Raw genomic sequence first — 24,399 nt, 5'->3', positions numbered from 1 at the left:
CTCTAGATGAGAGTTGAAGTGAATGGCTACCGCTAGTCAAGTTGGGTAATAATAACCCTAAACCACCACTAACAGCAGTTAAACTTTGAGCAGTCGTGATGCAGAAATGACCTTCTTCAGGGGAAAAACAAAAATAAAAAGACAAATCAAATCAACAGAGACTCAGGATTCTCTCATCCCTCATTAGTTTGTTATCAAGGTTTTCTTTGACGGCAGGTAGTGTTTTGAAAATCCATATTTTTTTACCGGCGTGGCCGTCTTTGCGAAGGCACATTAGTTATTCTACATTTTGGTGTCAGTGAGTGCAATCAGCTCTCCAACAGCAGATGCTTGTTGTTAAATGTTTTTCTTTACAACTTCACATCCACATGGCTTTAAGTTTGAGCCTGAAGAACAACGCCTGCCAGCTGCTGCATAGTTTGGATAATTGGGATTTTATCTGAACAATTAAGTAGGCTAATTGTAATTGACCATTAACCTCTTTAATCAGAGCCATCACATTTTTTACATTATTTATTAAGATTTATTGCTCACCACATGAAAGAGTGGAAAGCCAATAGATTGTGGTGTCTGAGGCCATCTTTTCTTCTTTTTTTTACCTCTGTTATTGTAACTCTATACCATTCATTTGAGTTTGTGTCCTGTGAGGTATAGATTATGTTAATGTTACGATAACATCCCATCTACCGTCTAGAATGCATCCTATTTGCTGAAATTCCACAAATTATTCTATTCAATTAAGGAAGGCACGCATAATTACTTGCAAATGCAGTTTTTCTTGGCTCATTGCAGCTTTTTATCTGAACAGAGCTTCTTGTTTTTCCTGTTTTGGTTCAATCTTTTTCCTTTTTTTAAATTCTTGTCTGTAATTGCATCCTCTATACCCTCCTAACCCTCAGTGATTGGGGTTAAATATGTCAGTTAGTTCTTTTTTTTCTACCTTTCCAGCTAAATACGCCGATATATATGGAAATGACCGTCCCACGACTTGGTCTGTTGGGGAGTTACTATTGACTAACTCTCATGTGTGCCAGATATATTTACATCTGTAACTGTAATGTCATATTTGTGTGTTGCAGATCAGGACGGAGCAGAGCCCAGTGCTAACTCGATATCGGCTTCCAATCTTCTGCGTCTGTGCCAGTATACCGGACGACAAGAGTGGCTGCAGAAGTCCCAGCAGCTGCTGGCGGCGTTCTCCGACCGCCTGAACCGGGTTCCTATCGCCCTGCCCGAAATGGTCCGGGCTCTTATGGCGCAGCACTACACTCTTAAACAGGTAAACTGGGCCCCAAGGTCATGTCAGCTGATGAATTTGCAGTGTCGGGGTGTATTTTTTTGTATTTATGTAATGATTTGATTAAATGTACATTTTTGTAAAAGTGTCAGTTAGGGATGTCCCGACACCATTTTTTTCACACCGAGTACGAGCACGAGTATTTTAATTTGTGTACTCGCCGATACCGAGTACCGATCCGATACTTCTACCACAAAAATAACTAGGCTAAAAATGCAATGAAAAATGCAATGAATTGGAAGACAGGTTTTATTTGCAACAGAAAGTCCCTTTTATCCACGTACGCGTCAATCTCATGACATCACTGAGTGATTCTTTGGGAAAAATGTTTGTTTTTGAATGTTTTGTCACATTTACACAGACTCAAACACACACAGTTACTATGAGTTCATGGGCTTGTTCTAGTTCTGCCTGGTTAAAAAAGAAAAGTACAAAGGCTTGAAATTTTGTGCTACTTGTGCCTAATTTATTTTTTTTATTCTGTTATTATTTTATTATTTATTAAAGTACTTGAATTTACTTTAAGATTAATTTAATTTAATTTAGCTATTCTTTATTTTTTATTTATTTTATTGATTTAATTTGCCTGAAGATGATTATTTTGTACTTCAGACGTTACTCTACAGTTACTCAGTACTTGAGTAGTTTTTTCACCAAGTACTTTTTTACTTTTACTCAAGTAATTATTTGGATGACTACTTTTTACTTCTACTTGAGTCATATTATTCTGAAGTAACAGTACTTTTACTTGAGTACAATTTTCGGCTACTCTATCCACCTCTGGAAACAACATAAACAATCAAATATAATTTAAAAAACAGGCTAAACGAAATGATGTTACACACTCTTGTACAGTAGGTGGCGGTATGCACCTTAAAGTTGGTTGCGATCCGCCAATAAAACAGAGAAGAAGAAGACCATAAACAATCCCATTCTTACAGTCCGGTTATATCATGGATGTATTAATAAAAACTGGATGGGACTTTGAAAATGGCCGCCCATTCATTTCAATGCATTTTACTCACTCAGCGCATACGCTGAAAAAGTTCCTGACTTCCGGGTTTACTTCCGCATACAGCGGCCCATAGAGCATGTGCAGTTGAGTCACCTCCCATGATGCTCTGGGGCCTCCCATCATGCCCCGGGGCAATGCCGCGAATATTAATATAATATGTATTAATATAATATATTAATTAATGTATATTATTACATGTATAGTATTACATATATTATTAATGTATTAATATAATATAGTTACATAATATATATTAATATAAACATCCGTGGAATGCACGGACACGGCTGTGACGTCAGCCGTGACGTCACGCCCAGAAAGAAACTTTTCTTTTACTTTTCTGGCCGTTATAAAACATTTTTGACGAATATAAAGTCCATGACTTAAAAATATAGAATACAAAGATTAGTAATTGCCGGTGATTACAGCTGGAGGTGTTCTGTGAACAGTTTTAGAGGCTTCTCTTTTACTATTGCGGTCTATGGGAAAAAAGCTTTCTGGGCCGCATGGGATTTTTGGTTGCAGTACCGCGGCTGGCCACTGGGAAAAATCGGCGCGCCTTCTGACTGCCAGACCCGGGGGCTGGGTTATATAGAGTGCCGTTTCAGGCAAGATAGTGACAATTAATGTAAGCAGGACGTCAGCAGGGTGGACATATTTCAAAATAAGGGACGACCAGAAGCAAGACAGACTGCGGGCTGTCGGCGCGGCTAACGCGGCTAATCGGCTAACGCGGCTAATGGGCTAACCCGGCTAACCGGAATGTAACAATGGGATTGTTTGTCGTACTGTGAGTTACGTGAAGTTTTTAATAAAGTTCCCTGTGAGTAAGGTTTGTCCAGTTTTTATAATTAAGGAAAATAGAATTTACTGAAACATGGAACAGCTGGCTACAGCCACAGAGCTGCTGCTCAGCCAGGCTGCCAGGCCCGGGGAGCCGCGGGGCGGCTCATATCTCCCCCTAGCGGCGCTAACCAGTAACTACAAGTATCGGTGCGTGGTATCGGAGAATTTTTGCGAGTACGAGTATATGAGGGCAGTAGGTCCAGTAAACTCAGATTTAGCTTCTTACCTATTATTTTGGAAGTCACTAAGTTCTGCTTGTAGCAGGGCCGGCACTAGGATCTTTGTGGCCCTGAACAAGATTTTGTTTGTCACCTCAAAAACTCTCCGAGCACAAACACCAAATCACATACACTGCTTTCAACTGAATGAACACAAACATGATAGAGACAACTAAACTATCAATAAATCTCTTACTTTATTTGGAAATAAAAATAGTTGAATTAAATGTTAGGGTTTTGTGGAATATGTGTTAAATAAATTATACTGAACCCCAGTTGCGACCATTTTGATCATGTGACCCTAAACAACCGCAACAAGTGTTTATGCCAGGAACCGGCCCTGCTAGTGTCGCTATCCTCATACCACACCCCTGTTCACTCCCACTCCTCCTTCTATTAACGCATCCACCCATCCTCATCACAAAGTTGGGGTTCACAGGAATTGGTAGCACTCACACCGGTTGGGAAGTTAGAAAAAAAACCCTCTTCTTAACAAAGTGTGAGATGTAAGTGTGACAAAGTGAAGCATAAAGTGTTGTAAACCCTCTTTATTTACATTCATGAAAATATATCTTGAGTATTATTGTAGATGTAGATGTTGTGAAGGGTTTTTTCTTGACCAGTTGTCTTCTATGGTCTACAAGGCCTTCTGGAGTCTCACCAGCTCGGTTGGTTTGGCCGCTTTTAAAGTTTGAGCTATTTATTTTATATATGATTTATTTTGTTGTTTTTCATTCTAATGATGAAAACCTCCTGCATTTGGATTGAGTTCTCCTTGGACTTCATATCTGTAGCTCCAGTCAACACCTGCCAAGTGCAAACTCAGGACCTGATATCAACTCCGGACTCTTCATTTGCCTAATTCGTCCTTAAGTCGAGTGGTAATGAACCACTCCTTGCCAAATGGCTTTTTTTTTTTTTCAAGACAATTTTCCTAATAGGTTTGAGCCCCTCTATTCATTAACTTCCACCTAATCAATTTTGGTTGGGGGAAGAGCACCGAAGCAGTGAAGCTTCCTCTCCCTAACAACCTCTTCCAGCTTTACCGGAGATATTCCCAGAGACGTAATCTCTCCAGCCGGTCCTGGGTCAACCTCGGGGGCGTCCATCTGATTGGATATGCCACCTCAACTGACTACTTTCAATGAGGAGGAGCGATGACTCAACTCCGAGTTTCTCCTCCTGTCTCTAAGGGAGAGTCCATCCACCTTGAATAAGAGACTTATTTCTGCTTTTTGTATCTGCAATCTATTTTTTTCTGTCTCCATCTGCAGTCAGTCACCATATATGAGGGTAGGAATGTCAATCAACCGTAAAAATGTTTCCTTGTATTTAAGAATTCAGGACTGTTCACTTTCCAATAGCTGTTTTTTTTTTAACCTTTATATCAGTCGGTTTTAGCTTCTGGGCAATGGGCACCTCATTTGTAGTTTAAAAAATGACTGTGCGTCTCTCATAGAGGACGTTATCACTAGACGTCCTCTGCAAAACCCGCAGGCAATTGCTCTTGTTACAGCAAACACCCCCCTCGGTAGATGCTAAAGATGATAAAGATTGACAGTACATGTAATTTACTAACTAAGAAAAGTGCATTTAATGAGTTGATACACATTTTTCACCTCGTTGCAACTGTCAGGGGTCATCAGAGGACAAAGCTGTCTACCTAGATGCTCATTTTAATTCTCGGACACCCACAATCCATTTCCGTTTTAACAGCAACCCCCCCAAAAATGTGACTTTAATGGGTAATCTGATCTGTCCGGCGTCCTCATCCTCTATAATCAGTGTTTAAATATTAACGCCCTGATTTCATCCTGAAACCAATGAAACCAGTTTACAAGCAGAGGAAAGTTTCTTGGCGACCTGGAGAAAAGTTTTAGTGTGAAAGCATCTTGAAGGGAACAGCAAAAAAGGGAGAACAGGATTAGCAACAGCGTGTTAGTTGCTTTTTCTGTCCGTCATACGTGACCTGCAGAGGATGAGTGGGGGCGACGGGTCGAGGGTAACGAGCAGGGAGAGAAGCTCGTCTCCGAGGAACACCTGGGTCCATCGTTAGCGCTACAAATACACCGCTGACCTGTATCACTCCCTCCCAATCTCCCCTCCTCTTAGATGTCACCTTTCCCCTTTTATTTCACTCTATTCATACTCTTCCATGTCATTATCTCTTTTCCTTTGCTGCCTTCTTCCCTTTCGCTCACATTTTAACTTGCCTCGTCCTCCTTCAGATTGTGATATGTGGCCAGAAGGATGCTCCAGACACAACAAGTCTTCTAGACACTGTCAACTCCCTCTTCCTTCCATTTAAGGTAAGTTCCTATGTTGGTGATGAATCATCTTGGCAAACTTGTGAAGAGAAACATGTTATGAGTACTAGGGGTGGGTATTGGGAAGGACCTCACGATACGATACGCATCACGATACTTGAGCCACGATACGATACACATTGCGATATCCCGATTATGCGATATCCCGATTATTATATTCTACATAGTTCACCGAAAAATGTAAAAATGCATTACACATCTTAAAATCCAAGTTGTATATATGTACATCAGATGATAGTGATGGATCTTAAAATCCGAGTTGCACGTTCATCAGATTATAGTGACAATTCATGGGACAAACTGAGTCAAAACAATGTTTTATTATAACTATACAAGCTAAAGTTACAACATATTTGTATATGTTTTTCATATTATTTACATCTATATGAAATTAACATTAAATTTAGTATGAGGTTTCTTTAATTATGTGGCAAATGATAATAAACACAAGAAAGATGGGTACTAAAACCAAGGACAGGCACAGTGATCAGTCAGTATAGATATATATCCATAAATAAATAAACCTCTGTCCATTTTTTTTTTTCAAGGACAAGCAATTGTGTTATATAAAAAATAAATTATAAAATTAAATAAAACCTGAGCTCAGTGCAGGGCCCTCCCAGGGTTGGTAGAGAGTGGCAATGCCCAGGACTGTCACTTAGGTAGGAGCACTGGGTGATATAATGGGAAAAAAATCGGGGATAAAAAATATAAAAAAAAAAAAATAAAAAAAAAACATTTAAAAGAAAAAAAAAAAAAATCGATATTTAAATTTTGAATATCGATATTGAATCGGCTGGAAAAATATTGCGATATATTGCCATATCGATATTTTTGCCCACCCCTAATGAGTACTTGAGGAAAGCATGCTGGCTTTGTGGACGTTGCTCAGGTTTCCAGGAGGATCAGTATGTAACATCCAGGCCCACGCACGGACACGGAGAGAGAGTGACCCGGTAGAGGGCCTGGGGGGGCGCCTGGTTTAAGTATGGCTCTTTAAAGGTCAGCCTCAGCTCCTCTCCTTTGTGTCTTTCCAGCCATTAGTTGGCTGAAATCATGACTCCACAGTTGGAGGGGTTTCACAAGTGCCAGTTTTTCTCCCGTGTCTGACACAGACATGCATTTCTATTTTCTGCGGACACATTTATTCAGCCTTAGGCTTTTGTCAGGTTGTGTTAGTTAGTTTGTTTGTTCCCTCCAAAGACTCCATGCATTTCTGTTAAGACAGTGATGGAAGATCCATCCAGAGCTAACCGGGTGCACCGGCGTGTAAAACAAGTGAATTACAAACAGCTCGCTGGATTATGTTCATTCCACCAGCCAGTCGCCAAAATTAAAACACCAAATTAAAGTGGCTGTTTTCCAATGACACACTCAGTCACACACACAAATACACTCAGCAGAGACCTTGTGAAATATAAATGAGCTGCGGAGGATCAGGCAGTGGCAGCAGAAACATCAGGCTGTTTCAGATCCCCACAGAGAGGCGAGAGACCAAGACTGGGCGTGATGGAGCCGTTATCAGATGGATCTATTAAGAGGGATGCATGTTGCTTAGTATCACACTCGGCCAAGACGAGTTACATACCCGACCTTGTCGCGGTCCAGTTCTTCTCATTGATTTCTCTGATAAATGATGCTGTCGTACGGGACGATTTCTCACCTCGTGAGTGAAGTTGCACAGTCGAAGCATCTCAAGGACCATTGATGCTGGTCTAAAGCACCAGAGCTCAGTGAAGTGTCACGGTTGTGATCACAAAACAGCCACACGATGAATCAGACTCACACTGGCTTTTCTATATGAAATATAGAAAAAGGAGAGCATGTGTTTCTCCATATTTCCAGCAAGCAACTGTCCTTTAGTGGCATTAACAGCATATTTCTCGCTTGGACCGACATGTGATGATCCAGCGTGACACTACAGATACACACACTCATGATTAGGAGTGATATAGCACTCTCCCAGAGGAATAACTCAGCTTCCTGCAGCAGATGTGAATCACACAGTGTGATGCAGGATGTCTTCAAGCTCACAGTCGGGTTGCGGCAGATGCAACACATTGTCATATTGTACGTGCATATGAAGATCACAAGATGTCCCATGTCAATGCTTCTAATTGATAGGAAGCTGTAGTAGAAAGCAGGAAAAATGGGAAATAGAAGTCGATATTATTAGCCCTCTTTTTAAAGTGAAACCAATCCATGGAGGTGACCACGAATGAAATAGGTTGTTTTACGCCTCCCACTATTAATTAGTCATGTGTTGTTGGGAATTGCAGCTCTTAAGTAGTTCTCTTTGGTAGTTCCTAGCCTAGTTAGCATGTTTCTTTTAGCACAAATGGTTTTACTCATCCAAGCTGCATGGTTTCTAAATATAGAAACTAAACTTGATGTTTCTCAACAGTTGCTGAGTCTTGATTAAGATTGGGACTCTTCACCATCTGCTAGCTTTGCACCTCACAAGTACACTATTAAAAAAAAAAAAAAAGAACAAAAAAAACATGGTCATGATCTGGTTTTCTTGGGGAACATTGAAAGGAGGATGAGGGAGGAGGTCTCTCTTCCAGAAATTACTTACTGCATCTTTAAATTTGTATTTTAGGTCTTGGGGAGACCTAGCAGCAACCTAAAACTAATAATTATATTGATTAATTGACAACATAACTCAGAATATCAACATATTCCACTTTTTTCATGCACCCAAAGAAGGTTCCATGTGACCAAATGAGAAAAACCCCACATCAGCCCCACATCATCATGCTCCCACCACTGTGTTTCACCATGGTTACTGTGTTGTTTAGATAATGGCATCAAGTAAAGGATGAACAAACTAGAGCCCTCCTCTAGACTGTTTTCTTCATCCTGCTCCCGCTGAATTTCTGACCATTACCGCCCGCAACGTGTGTGTTAAGGTGCGGGTATGGTTCTGCGTCACACACACGCAGAGCACACGGCGCACCCGTGACGCTGTCACGAATCGTTCAGAGTTCTCCGTCTCTCCATTTGGTCGCGGTGCAGTACCCCCCGCGGCCACTAGTTAGCGATCTTTTTCTGAATGGTTTATCCGACTTGTTCCGGTCACAGTAAATCAAAGAAATAAGGACAACTATTGTGCAAAAAACAAAAACAAAAAAAATCACATATAAACGAAGAAAAAAGCCCTGGAAGTTCACTACTGATTCAAACCGGAAACCGGAAATGCTTCGCTTTCAAACGAACCAATCACAGCCCTCTCGGTCTGCGTGTGGTCGGCGTCTCCTCGACGCATAGTTACAATTTTCGGGAGGTGCACGTCACTGACGGCGCATGTGACGGCGTGTCCTCTGCGTGTACAAAAACCACACGCCGTAGACACGGCGTCGTTTTGACGCAGAAGCATAATTCAGCCTTTACACTCCCGTCCGCTCCCGCAGTGTTTATATCCCACCCGCAAAACTCTGAGAATTCATGCCCGCATAATAATAGAGATGCATTGATTTAGTGTCTGAAGAGAAATGTCCTGGACAAATCTATCTGATTTAATGTTAACATGATAACAGCGCACTCCGGCAGCTCCCTCAAACAACCAACGTTGTTACAAACATTTGAAAAGCGTGAACAACTCCAACGAGACAGCAAGAAGGGAAAAGCAATTACAGGAAAGATTGCGCAGTTTATTGTGCTTGATGACCAGCCCCTGTCAGTAGTGAGTAATGTGGGATTTCAACACTTAATTCAACACCTCGAGCCTCGCTACGTTATGCCTAGTTCTGTTTTCACCACACAGCAGCACAGGTTGCCACTGGCAGTAGAATTTATCTGACTTTGGAAGTCATGACTTTTATTTATGGTAACAGATGTCAAACAAAGCCTACTTTTAGTAAATTTGGGGGCGAAGCATTCTAGATGGGCCCTTGTGGCCTAAACATCCCCGTTAAAACATAATCGCTTAAAAAATGCCACAGATCATCCCCTCTGACACACAACCACAACACACAGGCGACACGGTCAGAACCATCACATGAGGTTCTAGCACCATGGATTTTGCCAGTCATTATGTCAAACCTAATTATAAGCCTAATGCAGACTTTAAGATATAAGTATCAAACTGGAGATAAAAATCAAATGACATCCAGTGATGTCTATGGAAGCCCATTCCGCCAGTAAAAGAAAAAAATAAGATGAAATCTTAGCCATAAAAATAAAAATATCCCCACGGTAAGTCATAATTATGACATAAAAAGTCATAATTTCAACTTTTTATCTCATAATTTCGACTTTCTATCTCATAATTTCGACTTTCTATCTCATACTTTCGACTTTTTATCTCATACTTTCGACTTTTTATCTCATAATTTCGACTTTCTATCTCATAATTTCGACTTTCTATCTCATACTTTCGACTTTTTATCTCATAATTATCACTTATCTTGGGGATATTTTTAAGGCTAAGTTTTCATCTTAGCCATAGATGTCCGATTCGCTGAGTAGCACAATTCAGACACACGTGTTCAACCTACACGACAACAGTTTACAACAATGACATGTATTTAACACAATGACCGAGCGACACGGCGGTCAAACAGCAACAAACAATATAGGAAAGGCCATATATTCAGCGTCATGACAATGTTATCAGAAATAATTAATATTATGACAGCTTACCAATGATGGTTTCATCCAGCGGTGAGCAGAGAACCACAACAAAAAATATTTCCATCCAAGGAGGGGGGGGGGGGGGGGTACACATTTAATGATCAGCCGATTCTTCATCGCCGCAAACCTTTCAATCACTTTGCTCTCATCAACGGCGATGTCCCTCTCGATTGAGAGCAAGGTGAGGTTTGAGGCTTCATCCATGCAGCCCGGAGATAGTTTTTAATAATTTCAGCTGCTGAAACTCAGCATGACTTTCCTGCTTTAAGGCTACTTCTGATGACACAACTGGCTAAAGCCTGATTTATGGGTCCGCGTTACACCAACGCAGAGCCTATGGCGTAGGGTCTGCGTTGGTGTAACGCGGAACCATAAATCAGACTTAAAAGTAAACAGACAAATATTATATATATATATATATATATATATATATATATATATATATATATATATATATTATAAATATTCCTTTTAGATTCAATCTAAAAAGGGTAAAACCAAAAAAGGCTGGAGCTGTAACAAGGCCGATCTCTTCCTCTGTGTTTTTTAATCGCTTAACTGACTTAACGAACTACCACTCCAAACCACTGGATGGCAGTAATGCATCACTTTTGCCTTTTGCCAACACCAATAAATACAAGAATTAGACTATGAAAACTTAGCATAAATAAGAAGAAAAGTAAACCAGAATGACAAGACAAGCATGGAAGGAGATGTGTTTCCTGTTTCCATGTGCTGTGATGAGAGGAGAGGATTCGTAATCAAACGGGACGTCTTTACGGCTTCACATCATCTCCTGCCCATAGCTTAGAAGTCATATCCGAGTCAGCGTCGCCCATATCCAGGAGTTTTTCTGGGCTTCTCTGAAGTACCTAACCCAAGACCAGGGACTTGGCTTGTGTCTTACAACATTTTCACACCACTGTGATTGTGGGGCCGTTTTTGCTGGTGGAGACATGCACCAAGGCCCCATGAAACTGCAAGACCTCGTGCTGATCAAAACCCACTTATTGAGGATTATTTTACTGTTTAAGGTCTAATCGGTCTATATTAAGGGAAATGTTTGGTGGTCTTTTGAAGTAGGGCTGGGAAAATCAATATCACGATAAATTGGGCAGCTTTACCTCTAACAATAAATGCACGATAATACATACACAAACACACTGTACACCGTCTTAAAGGGGAATGAAAATAGCCTATCAGCACACCCAGTTAAAAACAGACAAAAAGACTTTCTTTTTTTTTTTTTTTTTTTTTTTTTTAATCACAACACCGAATTTACCAACATGGGAAAATTGACGTTGGTCATCGCAGTGAACGTCGGTAATGGTAAATTTTCGCCCAGGCCTACCTTATTCCTATCTACTCCTATTTATTCCGTCTCAACTGTAATTGATCAGCTAAACCTGGTTTTGCTTAATCACTGTTTCACATGGCCTCATCTTGTCATTTCAATCCACTGCCCATGCTTTCATCTGCTGCACAGACACTTATATATAGCAGATATTAATATATGTTTATGAGGATGTTGGTTAATTTGACATGGACTATGGTCATGAACTTTGGGTAGTGACCGAAAGGACAAGATTGCGGATACAAGCGGCCGAGATGAGTTTCCTCCGCAGGGTGGCTGGACGCTCCCTTAGAGATAGGGTGAGGAGTTCGGTCACCCGGGAGGAGCTCGGAGTCGAGCCGCTGCTCCTTCACGTTGAGAGGAGCCAGCTGAGGTGGCTTGGGCATCTGTACCGGATCCTCCTGGACGCCTCCCTAGGGAGGTGTTCCAGGCATGTCCCACCGGGAGGAGACCCCGGGGAAGACCCAGGACACGCTGAAGAGACTATGTCTCTCGGCTGGCCTGGGAACGCCTCGGACTCCCCCCAGAGGAGCTGGAGGAAGAGTCTGGAGGAAGTGTCTAGGGTGAGGGAAGTCTGGGCATCTCTGCTGAGGCTGCTGCCCCCGCGACCCGGGAACGGATAAGCGGCGGACGATGGATGGATGGATGAATGGTTAAATTGACTTAACGTTTAAATCAGGTTCAAAATCTGGCCTGAATATCACTTACAGAAAAAAATATTTTGTGGGACCTAAATCTTGTAAAATATAATAACCTTTCAGCTTTACACGTGGACATAGTGAGAATTTTCCCTTGTGATTCTGGTACCCCCTACCCCCATTTCCTACAGAACGTACCAGATCAACAGCAGGGGATCAGGGGCGCGCTTAATGCAATGATTCACACACACACACACACCCACACACACACACACACACACACACACACACACACACACACACGGAAATCGAAGCTGAAACCAGACTCATTCTTTTCCACGAAGAGGAAAAGAATTAGGACGGCTTGCAAGGCTGCTAATTTTACGCACCTGAAGGGTTAGAGGCTAAAGCTGCATGTCCCAAACACAAAAGTCGTTACACACCAGTTATTGATCCGTGTAAATAAAGAACAGGCATCGATCTTGCATTCAGTTATCAACTTAATTAGATTGAACTTTTTCATCAATAAGAGAAAAGGCTTGCAGGGAAGCTGATGTGTTTGTTGGTAAGCCTAGTTTTTTTTTTCCTACAAAAAGTTCCATTTAGTTTCCAAACTAATGTTATACTACTTTTCAATGGATAAAAAAAACAAAGCAGTGTGCTTTTTTTTCTTCTTTTTTTTACACTCTGAATCACTAAACTAAAAGCAAATGATCAATAAGTGCTGTAACCTCAAAGACATCGGGTCCTGTTAACGATATCAGCTTATGCGATTGCAAATACACGCGCTGCGTAATTGTTTTCTTTTGAACAAATTTTGCTCTTGGCTGTTGAGTTTTGGATAGATTAAAGAAGGAAACATTCTTCCGTCATGCAAAGTTATCAAATACACATTGTGATCAATTCCTCTTTTGGCTGAAAACAGGTGCCGATTGATTGCACTGAGACCAGCAGGAGAAAACGTGCGGCGAGTTATGGAAAACAGCAGAGTAACAGAATTGAACCCAACTGCAGTGGAGGGAGGGGGGGGGGGTCAACATTAAACAGATAAAGGAGTACGTGCATGCTGGAGTCAAAAGGATGCATTATTCAGACATTAAGACTGTGAGCAGATTGACGATTGTTAAATGAAATAAATGGATGTTGTAGAGGGAGAGGAGTGTGTTGGGGATGGTGGTCTGTGTAACATTAGCAGAGAACATGTCTAATTTAAATCAAATTACTCCAATTTCCCACGTTTTAAGTTGGCACAAACTCGTCACTGTGAGCGAGGTGTTGGAAACCAAGTTGAGCTCGTCTTTACACACACAAGCTGGCTGAGATAGTTATTTTTGGTTTGTTTCTTTGTTTGTTTGTCATATCAATGTCCTCAAGACATTATTGAATAACTGGATGAAAGAACGTTATTAAAGTGGCCTTTTCTACCCATTCTTGTCTTATCTAGAGTACTTCTACACTAGCTTTGCACTTGTCGTACCTCCAAACAGTTTGTAATTACTATAGGAGGAAAAATATTACAAGTAACACGACTTCCTTGTGTCGATTTTAGTGTTACTTGATTGGTTGAATATCTGCTGGCTTTCAGTGATGGTTGGGAGTCCTCATGAACCGGTGCTACAAACCAAGCTAGAAAAGAAATGACTGGATATTTTTTTTTTCCAGTGATTACGTTTAGTAGCCCAGATTACAGTTGGCCCTCTTCCTAACTTTTAACTTTGTGTACTCAGGGTGTTTGCACTACAATATATCCACATGCCACCACAACACAGACAGCAGTCCAGGCTCAAGATCCTCCAACGTTGGAACAGAACCAGTAACCTCATTTGTGGAGCTCTGTTGCTCATCCTGAAAGACAAAATTGCATCCACTGATCCTTTCCTTCTTGGTCTTTTGGGATCTTCCCAAACTATGGAAAAATAAAAAAAATGCTTGTACAGATCAGAAGCTGATCACTCCTTTCTTAGCCATGTCCCATTGGCTGAGCAGTTACCTCATGATGCTTCTTTATCACTGCTTGATCAGCAGGTTAACAATGGAGTAATGATTTATCTGTAGATCAAATTTAAACTGGTGTACCTTATAGACCAGGGATCAGCAACCCGTGGCTCTAGAGCCGCATGCGGCCCTAGTGGTTCCTGGAGCTTTTAAAAAAATGTTTGACGTTTTTTTTTTCTTTTTTTACTTCTTTTTTCTTTTCTTTTTTTCTTCTTTTTTCTTCCTTTTTCCTTTCCTTTTTAATCTGGACATTTCGACTTTTTTCTCAAAATTTTGACTTTTTTCGCGAAATTTTGACTTTTTTCTCGACATTAAGACTTTTTTCTCGAGATTGTACTTCAACATTAATCTCGACATTTCGACTTTTTTCTCGACATTTTGACTTTTTCTCAACATTTCGTCTTTTTTCTCGACATTTCAACTTTTTCTCGAAGTGCATAATGAAAAAAAAATCTTCCCCCAGTTATAACTAATACAGAAACATGCAGCATTTGTTGCCTTCATTTTCTTCTTCTTTTTTTTCTTCTTTTTTTTATCTTTTTTCTTCCTTTTTCCTTTCCTTTTTAATCTCGACATTTCGACTTTTTTCTCGAAATTTCAACTTTTTTCTCAACATTTCATCTTTTTTCTCGACATTTCGACTTTTTCTCGAAGTGCATAATGAATATAAAATATTCCCCCAGTTATAACTAATATAGAAACATGCAGCATTTGTTGCCTCCATTCTAAGGCTGATACAAGACTTTTCATTTTTTGCGGCTCCAGACACATTTGTTTTTTGTGTTTCTGGTCCAATATGGCTCTTTCAACATTTTGGGTTGCCGACCCCTGTTATAGACAGTAAAGATAAAACTGGCTGTTAGTTTCCTTGAGTTTATAAAGTTCCTCAATTCAGTCTAAATACGTGTTTTAGGCTCCACAGTATCATAAGCGAAGGTGGTGCATCAGTGTTAGCGATCTAATCTAGGGCAGATCTGTGCTGTTTATCTCCTTCCTTGGCATTTGGATTCAGTTTATCCTTGTAAAGTCAGTTTTCTCTTTTTTTTTTGTAATTTTGTAGTCAAACAAAACACAGGGTAACCAGACAACCATAGTAATGAAGGAAGAGGGAATTTCTCCAGGTACAACTCAGTTAGAAATAATTCTGTATATTGGCACTTCCAACTCGCTTCATTAAATTGTTATAATTTGTCATTGAATGGAACTGGATCAGTCTTTTATTACCAAGGAAAGTCTTTTGCAATGAAACATTTTTAGGGTTACACCCATTGGAAACCAGTCTGTGTTACCATTTGTATAATGTGTGTTTTCTCTTTTCAAGCACACGTTACGATTCGACGTGTCCGTCCCTTTAACGTAAGATCCTCATGTGTGTGCACTGTCGAATAGGGTATTACAAGAGTAATTACAAAAGTAATTCCTGCGAGAATTCCCATTCCCGTTGGCCCGAAGCCCGTTGTCAGGACTACTTATTATTCCATCTCTGTGCTCTTGAGCCTCAAACACCATCCACGCAACCTTGCCATGAAATTATAAACCCAGATAGAGACGGAGCAGTCAGCTGGTTCTCTGCCCCGCACCCTGGGGTGTACTTAAGCAAGAAACTTGAGGGATAGATGAAGGATCCCGGTGAGGGTGTCTGCGGCGGGTGTTAAGGAGAACCACAAAGGGTAAGCGAAAAAGGCAAAACGTCTTATGGGGATTTTGAAGGACTTAAGAACACAACGCAAGGATATCATGGTGGAATAAGTTGACGTGTTTCCCGTTTCCCTTATATTGGGGAGAGCACGAGTGGAGTAGTGGATAAATATCACACGGGGAGGAAGAAACATGACCTTTTAAGAGGAGAGGCGGTCCTTTTGAAAACATCTGTCGAGGGAAACGGCTTCAATCTCCTAACAAGACCTCAGAGACGCGGGTAAAAGTTAGCGGGATGGCATGGAGTTCAAGCACACAGAAGGAATTAAGCACTCGGGTGGATATAGAGATCCTAGTATGAAGCTAACTAGCGCTGGTACCGATCCAGCGCGGAGGAGGATTAGGGCCGGCCGGTCTCACAGCCCTTTTCACTGACATCTGAGTTCTCGTGCCTCAATCCGCTGCTTTGTGGCCCTTCTTCTTATTCTCTTCTCCTTTATCCCTCTGGTCACTCTTCAAAGCTCTTTGTGAGACCTCACATCGGTGTGTTTGTCTCAAATTCCTCAGAACTGATCCTTTTTTTCTCCATTAATGACCTGCTAAGATCAATAATCACCCTGAGAGGGGAAAAGGAAACCCAAACTTGATTGACAGCTGTGAGAAAGTTCCCAAGTCGACAGCAATGCATCCAGAAAGCCACTCATCCCTTTTTCTTTCTTGCCTCTTTAGTCGTATTTTAGACACCAGCACACTGAATTTCACTGTCACATAAGGATCATACTCACTTGTTTATAGACTTGTTAATCTGAAATGTCTCCATAAAGTGTTGGGAAGGTACAAGCCCCCTCGGAACTGTGCATATAGGGCCTGATTTACTAAAGGTTTGCGTGTGTAACAACGTGTGCAAACTTGACAGCACCCGCAAACCAATGTGCCAGCTGATCTACTAACAGCGTGCAAAGAGGACTGCGCCTCTCAAATGAGCAAAATAGCACACGCTATTCATGTAGTACTTTTGCCCTGATGAATAATCAATATGGGGCGTACCCGCCAGAAATCGCTAAATACTGGGAGGGGAGAATGCAAATATCTCCATTTACCACACGCAATGAGATTTACCAAGCCTGAAAGTTTTTACGTGGATTGTGATTGTGTCTGTATTTAATACGTTCGAAAGGAAGGTGCTAATCTCCACATGCAAAAGGAGAAATATTTTATTTGAATGTTAAATCGAGTATTATTCAGCAAAAGGTTGACACAGGAGGCACATTCATTTTTTTATTTGTGATAATAAATAAATCACTTGTTTTCATGGAGAAAAAAGTGTTTCTTATTGTGCGCCTGCCTTGTTCTGCAGTTGTCATACCCCGGTGTTGTGCAGTATTCAGCACCCCTGCCGTGAAAAGCACCCCCTCGTCTGACAAAAATTATATTCTCATTCTGTGTCACGTTCTGTTTAGCGTCCAGTTTTGTGTTAATGATTCATGTTTAAATGCGCTCATGGATTCCACAATAGTCATACTTTCCCACAATCACAGTCACAGATAACAAAAATCGGGTAAATGGTTATTGATGTCATTAATTAATAGCCTGCTTACTGTGTTGTCTTCCATAATATTTGTAAATATATATAATATAAACTCCTAAGTATGTGTTTGTGTGAGTGTGTATATATAAATATATTGAAGTGTCAGTGTGTTGTTTTTTTTCTTGGTCTACTTATCATTGAATATACGAGGGGGTGCTGAATACGGCACAACAATTTGCCTCTTCCACTAATATCTCTAACTCCAACTCGTCAAATTTCATTTTGCGCTTGTGACTATATCCTGCTTTCCATCCAGACTCTCCATGGCGCAAAGTTTGCGCCGCAAACCGTAAGACGCGCAACACCTCATTTAAATACTGAGGTTTGCACCTGTTATCAATTGCGCACGTAATCTTAGTTGATCACCCACAAAACACACAACAACAGCACGCGCAAACTTTTTCAGTGCACACGCAATTTACTACTCTTTATTTAGGATCTTAGTAAATCGGGCCCATAGTGGGCAGCTTTTCAGGTGTAGATGTGCAGACATTCCGCATTCTGCACATCTGCTGCAGTGGTGCTTTTAGGACGTGTATAATTATTTACAAACTAAACATACAGCTGAGGATGACGACATGTTTGGTCATCCGAAGTAAGTCCAGGCAGTAGCCAGTACCCCAGGTGCAGTAACAAAGTTCATTATGTGGCCACCAAAGCCTGCGTCTGCCCCTTCAAAGCAGACGGAGGTGTTCTGGCGGCAGATCTGAGCGGTTTCTCACCATCCCCGTGACTGAATCGATCCTTTGCGCTGACTTTGTAGCCATCCTTGAGGCCAAATGACACCTTTCTGCATTGTTATGCCACACCGCGTGATTTCGCCCCCATTCTGGCCCTGTTACCACCTCCCAAGGTGGAGCAGAGCCGTAACAGCGGAGGGAGGAAATGTAACGCCTTTGCAGTTGACCTGGCACAGCGGGGTGGAATAAAGGAGGTGAGGTACAGTGTCATGTTATCATGTCCCTGATGCAGTCAGAGGTTTAGTTTGGTTTAACGGACATCTTCAAGTTTATTTCAGCCTGTACTTGGATTTGTACTAGTTCTAATTATCCTTTGGTTGTATGTTGATTAAAGTGTGAGAGTGAAAGGTTTTAGTTTCAGAATTTAATTGCTGATTGTAAAGCAAACCTGATTCAAACTTTGGGTTATAGGAAAATTCCAGAGTTAAAACATCCCAAGGTCTATTTTTAGTTAGTAATGAGTGTTTAAATTTTGTTATGGATCAAGATAACTTTAATTGTAGCAGTTCCAACTCAAAACTGCTTTGATTCACAATGTTTTGGTCCCCATCACAACTTTGAACTCCTTATCACTGTGTAATAATAAACCAAGGGTCGTTTTAATGCTGGATCTTTCTTTAACATGCATCCAGCACTGTGTTCACACCTGGCATTAAACTCTTATCAAACTTTTACTTGCCGGAAAGTAGGTGTAACTCAGAAAAGAAAAAGCGGAAGCCAGAAATAATAAGATGAAGTCAATAGATCTGCGACAAACTTTTTTTATTTATTTTTTTCAAACTTTGTTTACCAAAGGATGCAATCCAGGGTGTTTAGAGTACAAAGAAAGCTCTGCCACAAATGTGAGGTGGAAGTCAAAGCACAAAGAGCTTTTCTGTGGTCGTCTGTTTGCAAAATCAAGTGTCTTAGTGACATTTCTTTATTAGGTGTCCTTCAGATGACCCTCAGATGCTCCTGAGTCATTGGATCCATCGTGAATACTGTCTAGATCTTGCGTTGCCGTTGGCCAGTCACGATCGGCTTAAATTTAACGTTTGACTTGACTTACAAAAAGTGCATGTTTTTTTGTGTCTGTCGTTAAATTTTTCTATTGTACGTAGCAACATTTAAACGGTGAAAATCTTTTTCCACATGAAAACTCGAGGAAACTTTGAAATAGAAGAAACAGTTGGAAAGACTCGGCTGAGCCAGCATCTCGTTGGCAGTCGAAGGATGGAAAGCAGATCTGAACGTTTTGTTCGTTGACAATGCCAAGACTCCATTTTCATTTACACGTACCAAACGACTCTCTTTTGAAGAACATCCTGCATAAACATTTCTCTGAACTCTGGGCAGATACGAGACAAGCTGCTCCGTCAGCGCAGCATAACTACTTTAAATGATTAAGCCTAAAAACACCAATTTGGATTTAAACCATGTGTAATTTAGATGTTGGACGTGTATGCATGTGTAAGACATAAACCTCAGCCGTGACACATTAGCAACAACGTTTTACAGGCCGTGCAGCACATGTGCAGTGCATGTCGTGCAAAAGTCCACTTCAGTGATTTTGTGTTTTAAATTTATTCAAAAAAACATTTGATTGTCGCAAGTGTTCATATTTGGCAAATACAACCTCATATAAACAAGGAATTCATGTTTCACCGTGTCATTATTTATTCAACGAAATGAAGGAAAAGAAATTACTCATGTGGGGAATACTAAGTACCCCCATGATTCACCATTGGCAACAGCAACCTGAACAAGTTGTCTCCCACATGTCTCTCAGACTGTTCTGGGGGAACCTTTAACCCGTTCTTTGTTATATCGTTGCTTCGGTTGCTGAAGGGTTTTAGGCGTTTGCTTTTGTACAGCTCTCTTACATTCCGGCTGAACTTTGATCCGGGCTTTCCCGAACCACGTCTCTTATTTTCCATCCATTGAGATGTAGAAGTACTGATGTGCTGCAGGTCATGGAGCTGTTGCATTGTCCAGTTTTAACTAGCCTTAACGGTTTGCTTCAAAAAAGTGGGGGGGAGGGAATAATCATAAGATTAATAGAAAAAATTAATAGAAAAAATAATCTATAGATTAATTGACAAGAAAATATTCGTTAGTGGCAGCCCTAGTTTCCATGTCCATCATACAGCCTGACTGTGACCACACATTTTCTTTAATGTCCACTCCTGGGAAGACTTACAACTGTCTTTAACTCTGTCCTCTTGCATATAATCTGTCTCACTGGACAACACTGAACTCCGATTGGTTTTGATTGATAGCATCCTTTACAGGTTGATGGGCAGAAAGACTTGCTTCATTAAAACCATTGCAGATGTCTTATCCACTTGGTGTTGTGTTAACACACGCACATGGTTCAAATCAGTAAACATCCACCGTATCTGTTCATAAAAGTCTGCACATGTGTTGATGATCAATTCATAAAGGACTGATGATTAACCAAACTTGGCTGCAAGTTTCGCTCTTAAATCCGATGGGAGATGTAAAGAGGAACCTAATGTTGCCAAATGATGTTTTTTAACATTTTAGTTTCATTTTTCTTTAAAAAAAATAATGATGCAGTGAAATAAGTTGCATGTTTGTTTGAAATTGCATTTGCGTAATCCTTAAACCTTTTCCAATCAGATGATTTTTACAATTTTTTTGTAACAAAAGAATTAAAACAGGGCGTACTAACTTCTACACATCGCTGTGAATGTCATGTGCTACTAATTGTATATTGTTATAAATGTTATATACTGTATTTACCAGCACAACTCTGGTTTTCTTCTTCTTCCAATCACTTTGTGTTTGTCATGAGAAGCCAACATGCAGTCCATCTGCGTACCGACACAATAGTATGTAGCATGATATGATATATATTACACAGATTTCCATCACCGTGTGATGTCAGTCCTCATGTTCTAGCTGGCCGTGACATAACTCTCTGCACACAAGCATAAGTTCACAGTTTCCTGTGATGACATGGAAGGAAACTACATTTTAGTCCTTTTTTTTTATTTTTTATTCTGGCTCGTGGTACGACTCGGAGCTAATGAAACACCTCAGATGGAGTCCAGCTGTCTTTAATCTCACAGTTATGACGGTTATTTGGTGCTTCTCAGGGGTCATTAAAGTTCATCCGTCTTTCAGCAGAATCCCCCCAACAATAAAGTCCTGATGAACTGAAATTAGATTGAATCTACAGCTTTAGCTATCTATCGCACTGAATTATGACCGTATATCATCAATCCCATCATTTATTGTACTTACATCACATCTGACCGGGATGCAGGTTCACATGGATTTATTGTCAGGTCCCATTCCCCCCGGCTTCTGTTTCTTTGCATAAATATGACCCACAAGGTGTTGATTTACAGTCTCTTATGAACCGTTGATGTGTCAGGTGAAGCCTGTGACGCGTTCATGTAGACAGTAATCTGAGGTGCTGCTATTAAACCATTTCAGAGGCGCGGTCACGGCCTTTGTTAAACCATCACCTAATAAAATGCAAAGCACGAGAATGTGTTGTTCTCTTCTGAAATATTTTTTGATTTAACATCATGATGAGAACAAGAATCTTTCTTGAACATGAACTTGAGCGTATTGACCCAGTCTGGATGCTAATGCGTATCTTATGTAGCGACCCTACTCTTGACAGTCCAAACGATTTTTGTACATCTCCTGAATATGTCTCCTGAATATGTTTCTATGCCACTGATGGTGAGGAAGCAGATGTTTACAGAAATGATAATCCACGTCCTTGAGGTCTGAATTTGAGACAGATTTGAGACCTTGAAGATGGGTGTCCAGTGAAGATTCGTGCCCAGTTATCTAGGCTTTGGTCGCGGGGGGGCAGTAACCTTAGCAGGGAAGTCCAGACTTCCCTGTCCGCAGCTCATCTGAGGTGGATCCCAAGGTGTTCCCAGGCCGGCTGAGAGAAATATTCCCTGCAGCATGTACTGGGTTTTCCCCTGTGTCTTCTCCCAGTGAGACATAACCAGAAAAACCACACCAGGGAGGTGTCCAGGAAACATCCTAACCAGATGCCCGAGCCACCTCATCCGGCTCCTCTAGATGCAAAAGAGCAGCAGCTTTACTCTGAAGGCCTCCCATATGACTGAGCTTCTCACACTATCACTAAGGGAGAGCCCAGACACCCTGTGGAGGAAAATCATTTTGGCCGCTTGTATCTGTAATCACATTCTCTCAGTCACCACCCACAGCTGGTGCCCATACAGTAGGTGAGTGTGGCTATGTAGGCTGACTGGTAAATCGAAGGCTCCTAAATTCACCTCTTCTTCACCATGACAGACAGATGCAGCCACAACGATCCACATGTCATTCTCACGTTCCACTAGGGCTGTTCGATTAATCGATTTTAAAACGTAATCGCGATTATGTAATTAGAACGATGTTAAAACCTTTTCTTTTTTTTTACCTTGTCTGCACACATATTAATGATTGATACCATATTAATGATTGATGGAAATACCTTTCAATATCTGCAACAAGTGCCCCATCGGAGAGGCTCTTTAGTGTAGGAGGGGGCGTTGTAACATGCCACCGGGCATCCCTCAAGCCAGATGCCGTAGACCGGCTCGTGTTCCTTTCAAAAAACTTGCAAATGTAATGACTGACATTACACACCTCTACCTCCTTCATGGGTTGCATTATTATTTACCATGCAAAGAGCCAGTTTAGTTTAATTAGAAAATGTCTTGTTTTATTTAATTGGAAATATCACTTACTGTATGTTTGCAAGTGCTGATTTGCTGATTTTTTTTTTTTTTCAGAGATAAAATTTTATATTTTATTATATTTTTTAAAACTTTTTTCAACTTTGCACTAAAAGCCCAATGGGGCAAATGTTCAATAAAAAACAGCATATTTGAAATCATTTCTTTGCCTTTTGTCAATTCACAAAATAATCGTAATCGTAATCGAAAATCGGATTTTGAGAGAAAAAAATCGAGATTTTATTTTTGGGCAAAATCGAACAGCCCTACGTTCCACTCTTCCCTAAGTCATGAACAAGACCCCGAGATACTTGAACTCCTCTTCCTTCCTGGTGCAGGATCTGATCCCTGACCCGGAGAGGGCAGTGCACCCTTTTCCGGCTGAGGATCACGGTTCATCATGAACCACGATTCTCATTCCAGCCAATTGAAATTTGGCTGCGAACCGCTCCAGAGTTACCGGTCATGGCCTGATGAAGCCAAGAGAACCACACTACGTTTCGTTATCCAGTAATTGGTTATGATATGGCTTCCCAACTTCAGTGCAATGAATGCTCGAATTAGAAATGGCTCTAAAGAATAACCACCACCCCCACCCTCATTGGAGCAAAATATAAAAATATACGGGGAAAAAAAGACTTGACACGCCACCCTAACCGTAGCCTGACATCCATAGAGGACCTCGGCGGTTCATTCATAGAACAGCACCAAAGTTTATCATAGTCGTATCAACTTTCCCTTTCATAGGTCTGAAAACGATCAGAATCAGATAAATATTTAACTGTAGTGAGTGTAATCAGACAATACTGCATTTCTTGTTCTGTTCTCAGTGACAGGGTGGTGGGAGCTATACGGGCTGCAAATTAACAACACACTTCCAGGCTTACCACTGCGCAATAGTCAAGAATTTATTGACCTTTGGCTGGATCGGTGGGGTAATGGCATTCTGAAACATCAACATCCTTTTGTTGAAGTGGATCAGAAGATTTATACAGTATATAACGAATACATCTGGAATAATTCAAGGACCTGGCCTTGTCCTTGTAATCCTAATATGTCAGATTTGATCAACATAGCGTCTTAACTTGATGTGACTTTTACAGCTTCAGCAAATGAGAGTTCCTTTTCATCCTGAATGCAACGTACGCTTGTGAAGTATGTCGTAGGTGTCAGGGGCTGATTGAAGACAGAGGCCGTTAATTCTGGTCAGACACCCAGCCGTCCTCACGGCCCGCTTCAGACATCACTGATTTAGTGAAGAGGGTCCTGTATAGGCTGTCAGCGGCTGAGAACAGGTGCCCGGTGTGACAAAGGACAGTGCTCGGAGCCAGGGCTGCTGCAGCACTTGTTCCTGCTCCAAAGGCAGATTTCTTTTCTTACTGGGCTTTATTTA

The 24,399-nt window shown here is 41.0% G+C and overlaps 1 protein-coding gene across 1 annotated transcript in view; it reads left to right on the top strand.

The window, feature by feature from the left end:
- spata20 (spermatogenesis associated 20) overlaps positions 1–24,399 on the top strand; it is a 75,945-nt gene that overhangs the window by 37,734 nt on the left and 13,812 nt on the right. The window contains exons 14-15 of the mRNA XM_061708639.1: positions 1,080–1,279; positions 5,605–5,685. Of these exons, the coding sequence (XP_061564623.1) occupies positions 1,080–1,279; positions 5,605–5,685 (281 nt within the window). The remainder of the gene's footprint in view (positions 1–1,079; positions 1,280–5,604; positions 5,686–24,399) is intronic.

Source organism: Cololabis saira, chromosome 19, assembly GCF_033807715.1.
Source record: "Cololabis saira isolate AMF1-May2022 chromosome 19, fColSai1.1, whole genome shotgun sequence".
In the NCBI taxonomy this organism is placed as follows: domain Eukaryota; kingdom Metazoa; phylum Chordata; class Actinopteri; order Beloniformes; family Belonidae; genus Cololabis; species Cololabis saira.
This window is presented reverse-complemented; position numbering and strand designations above follow the sequence as displayed.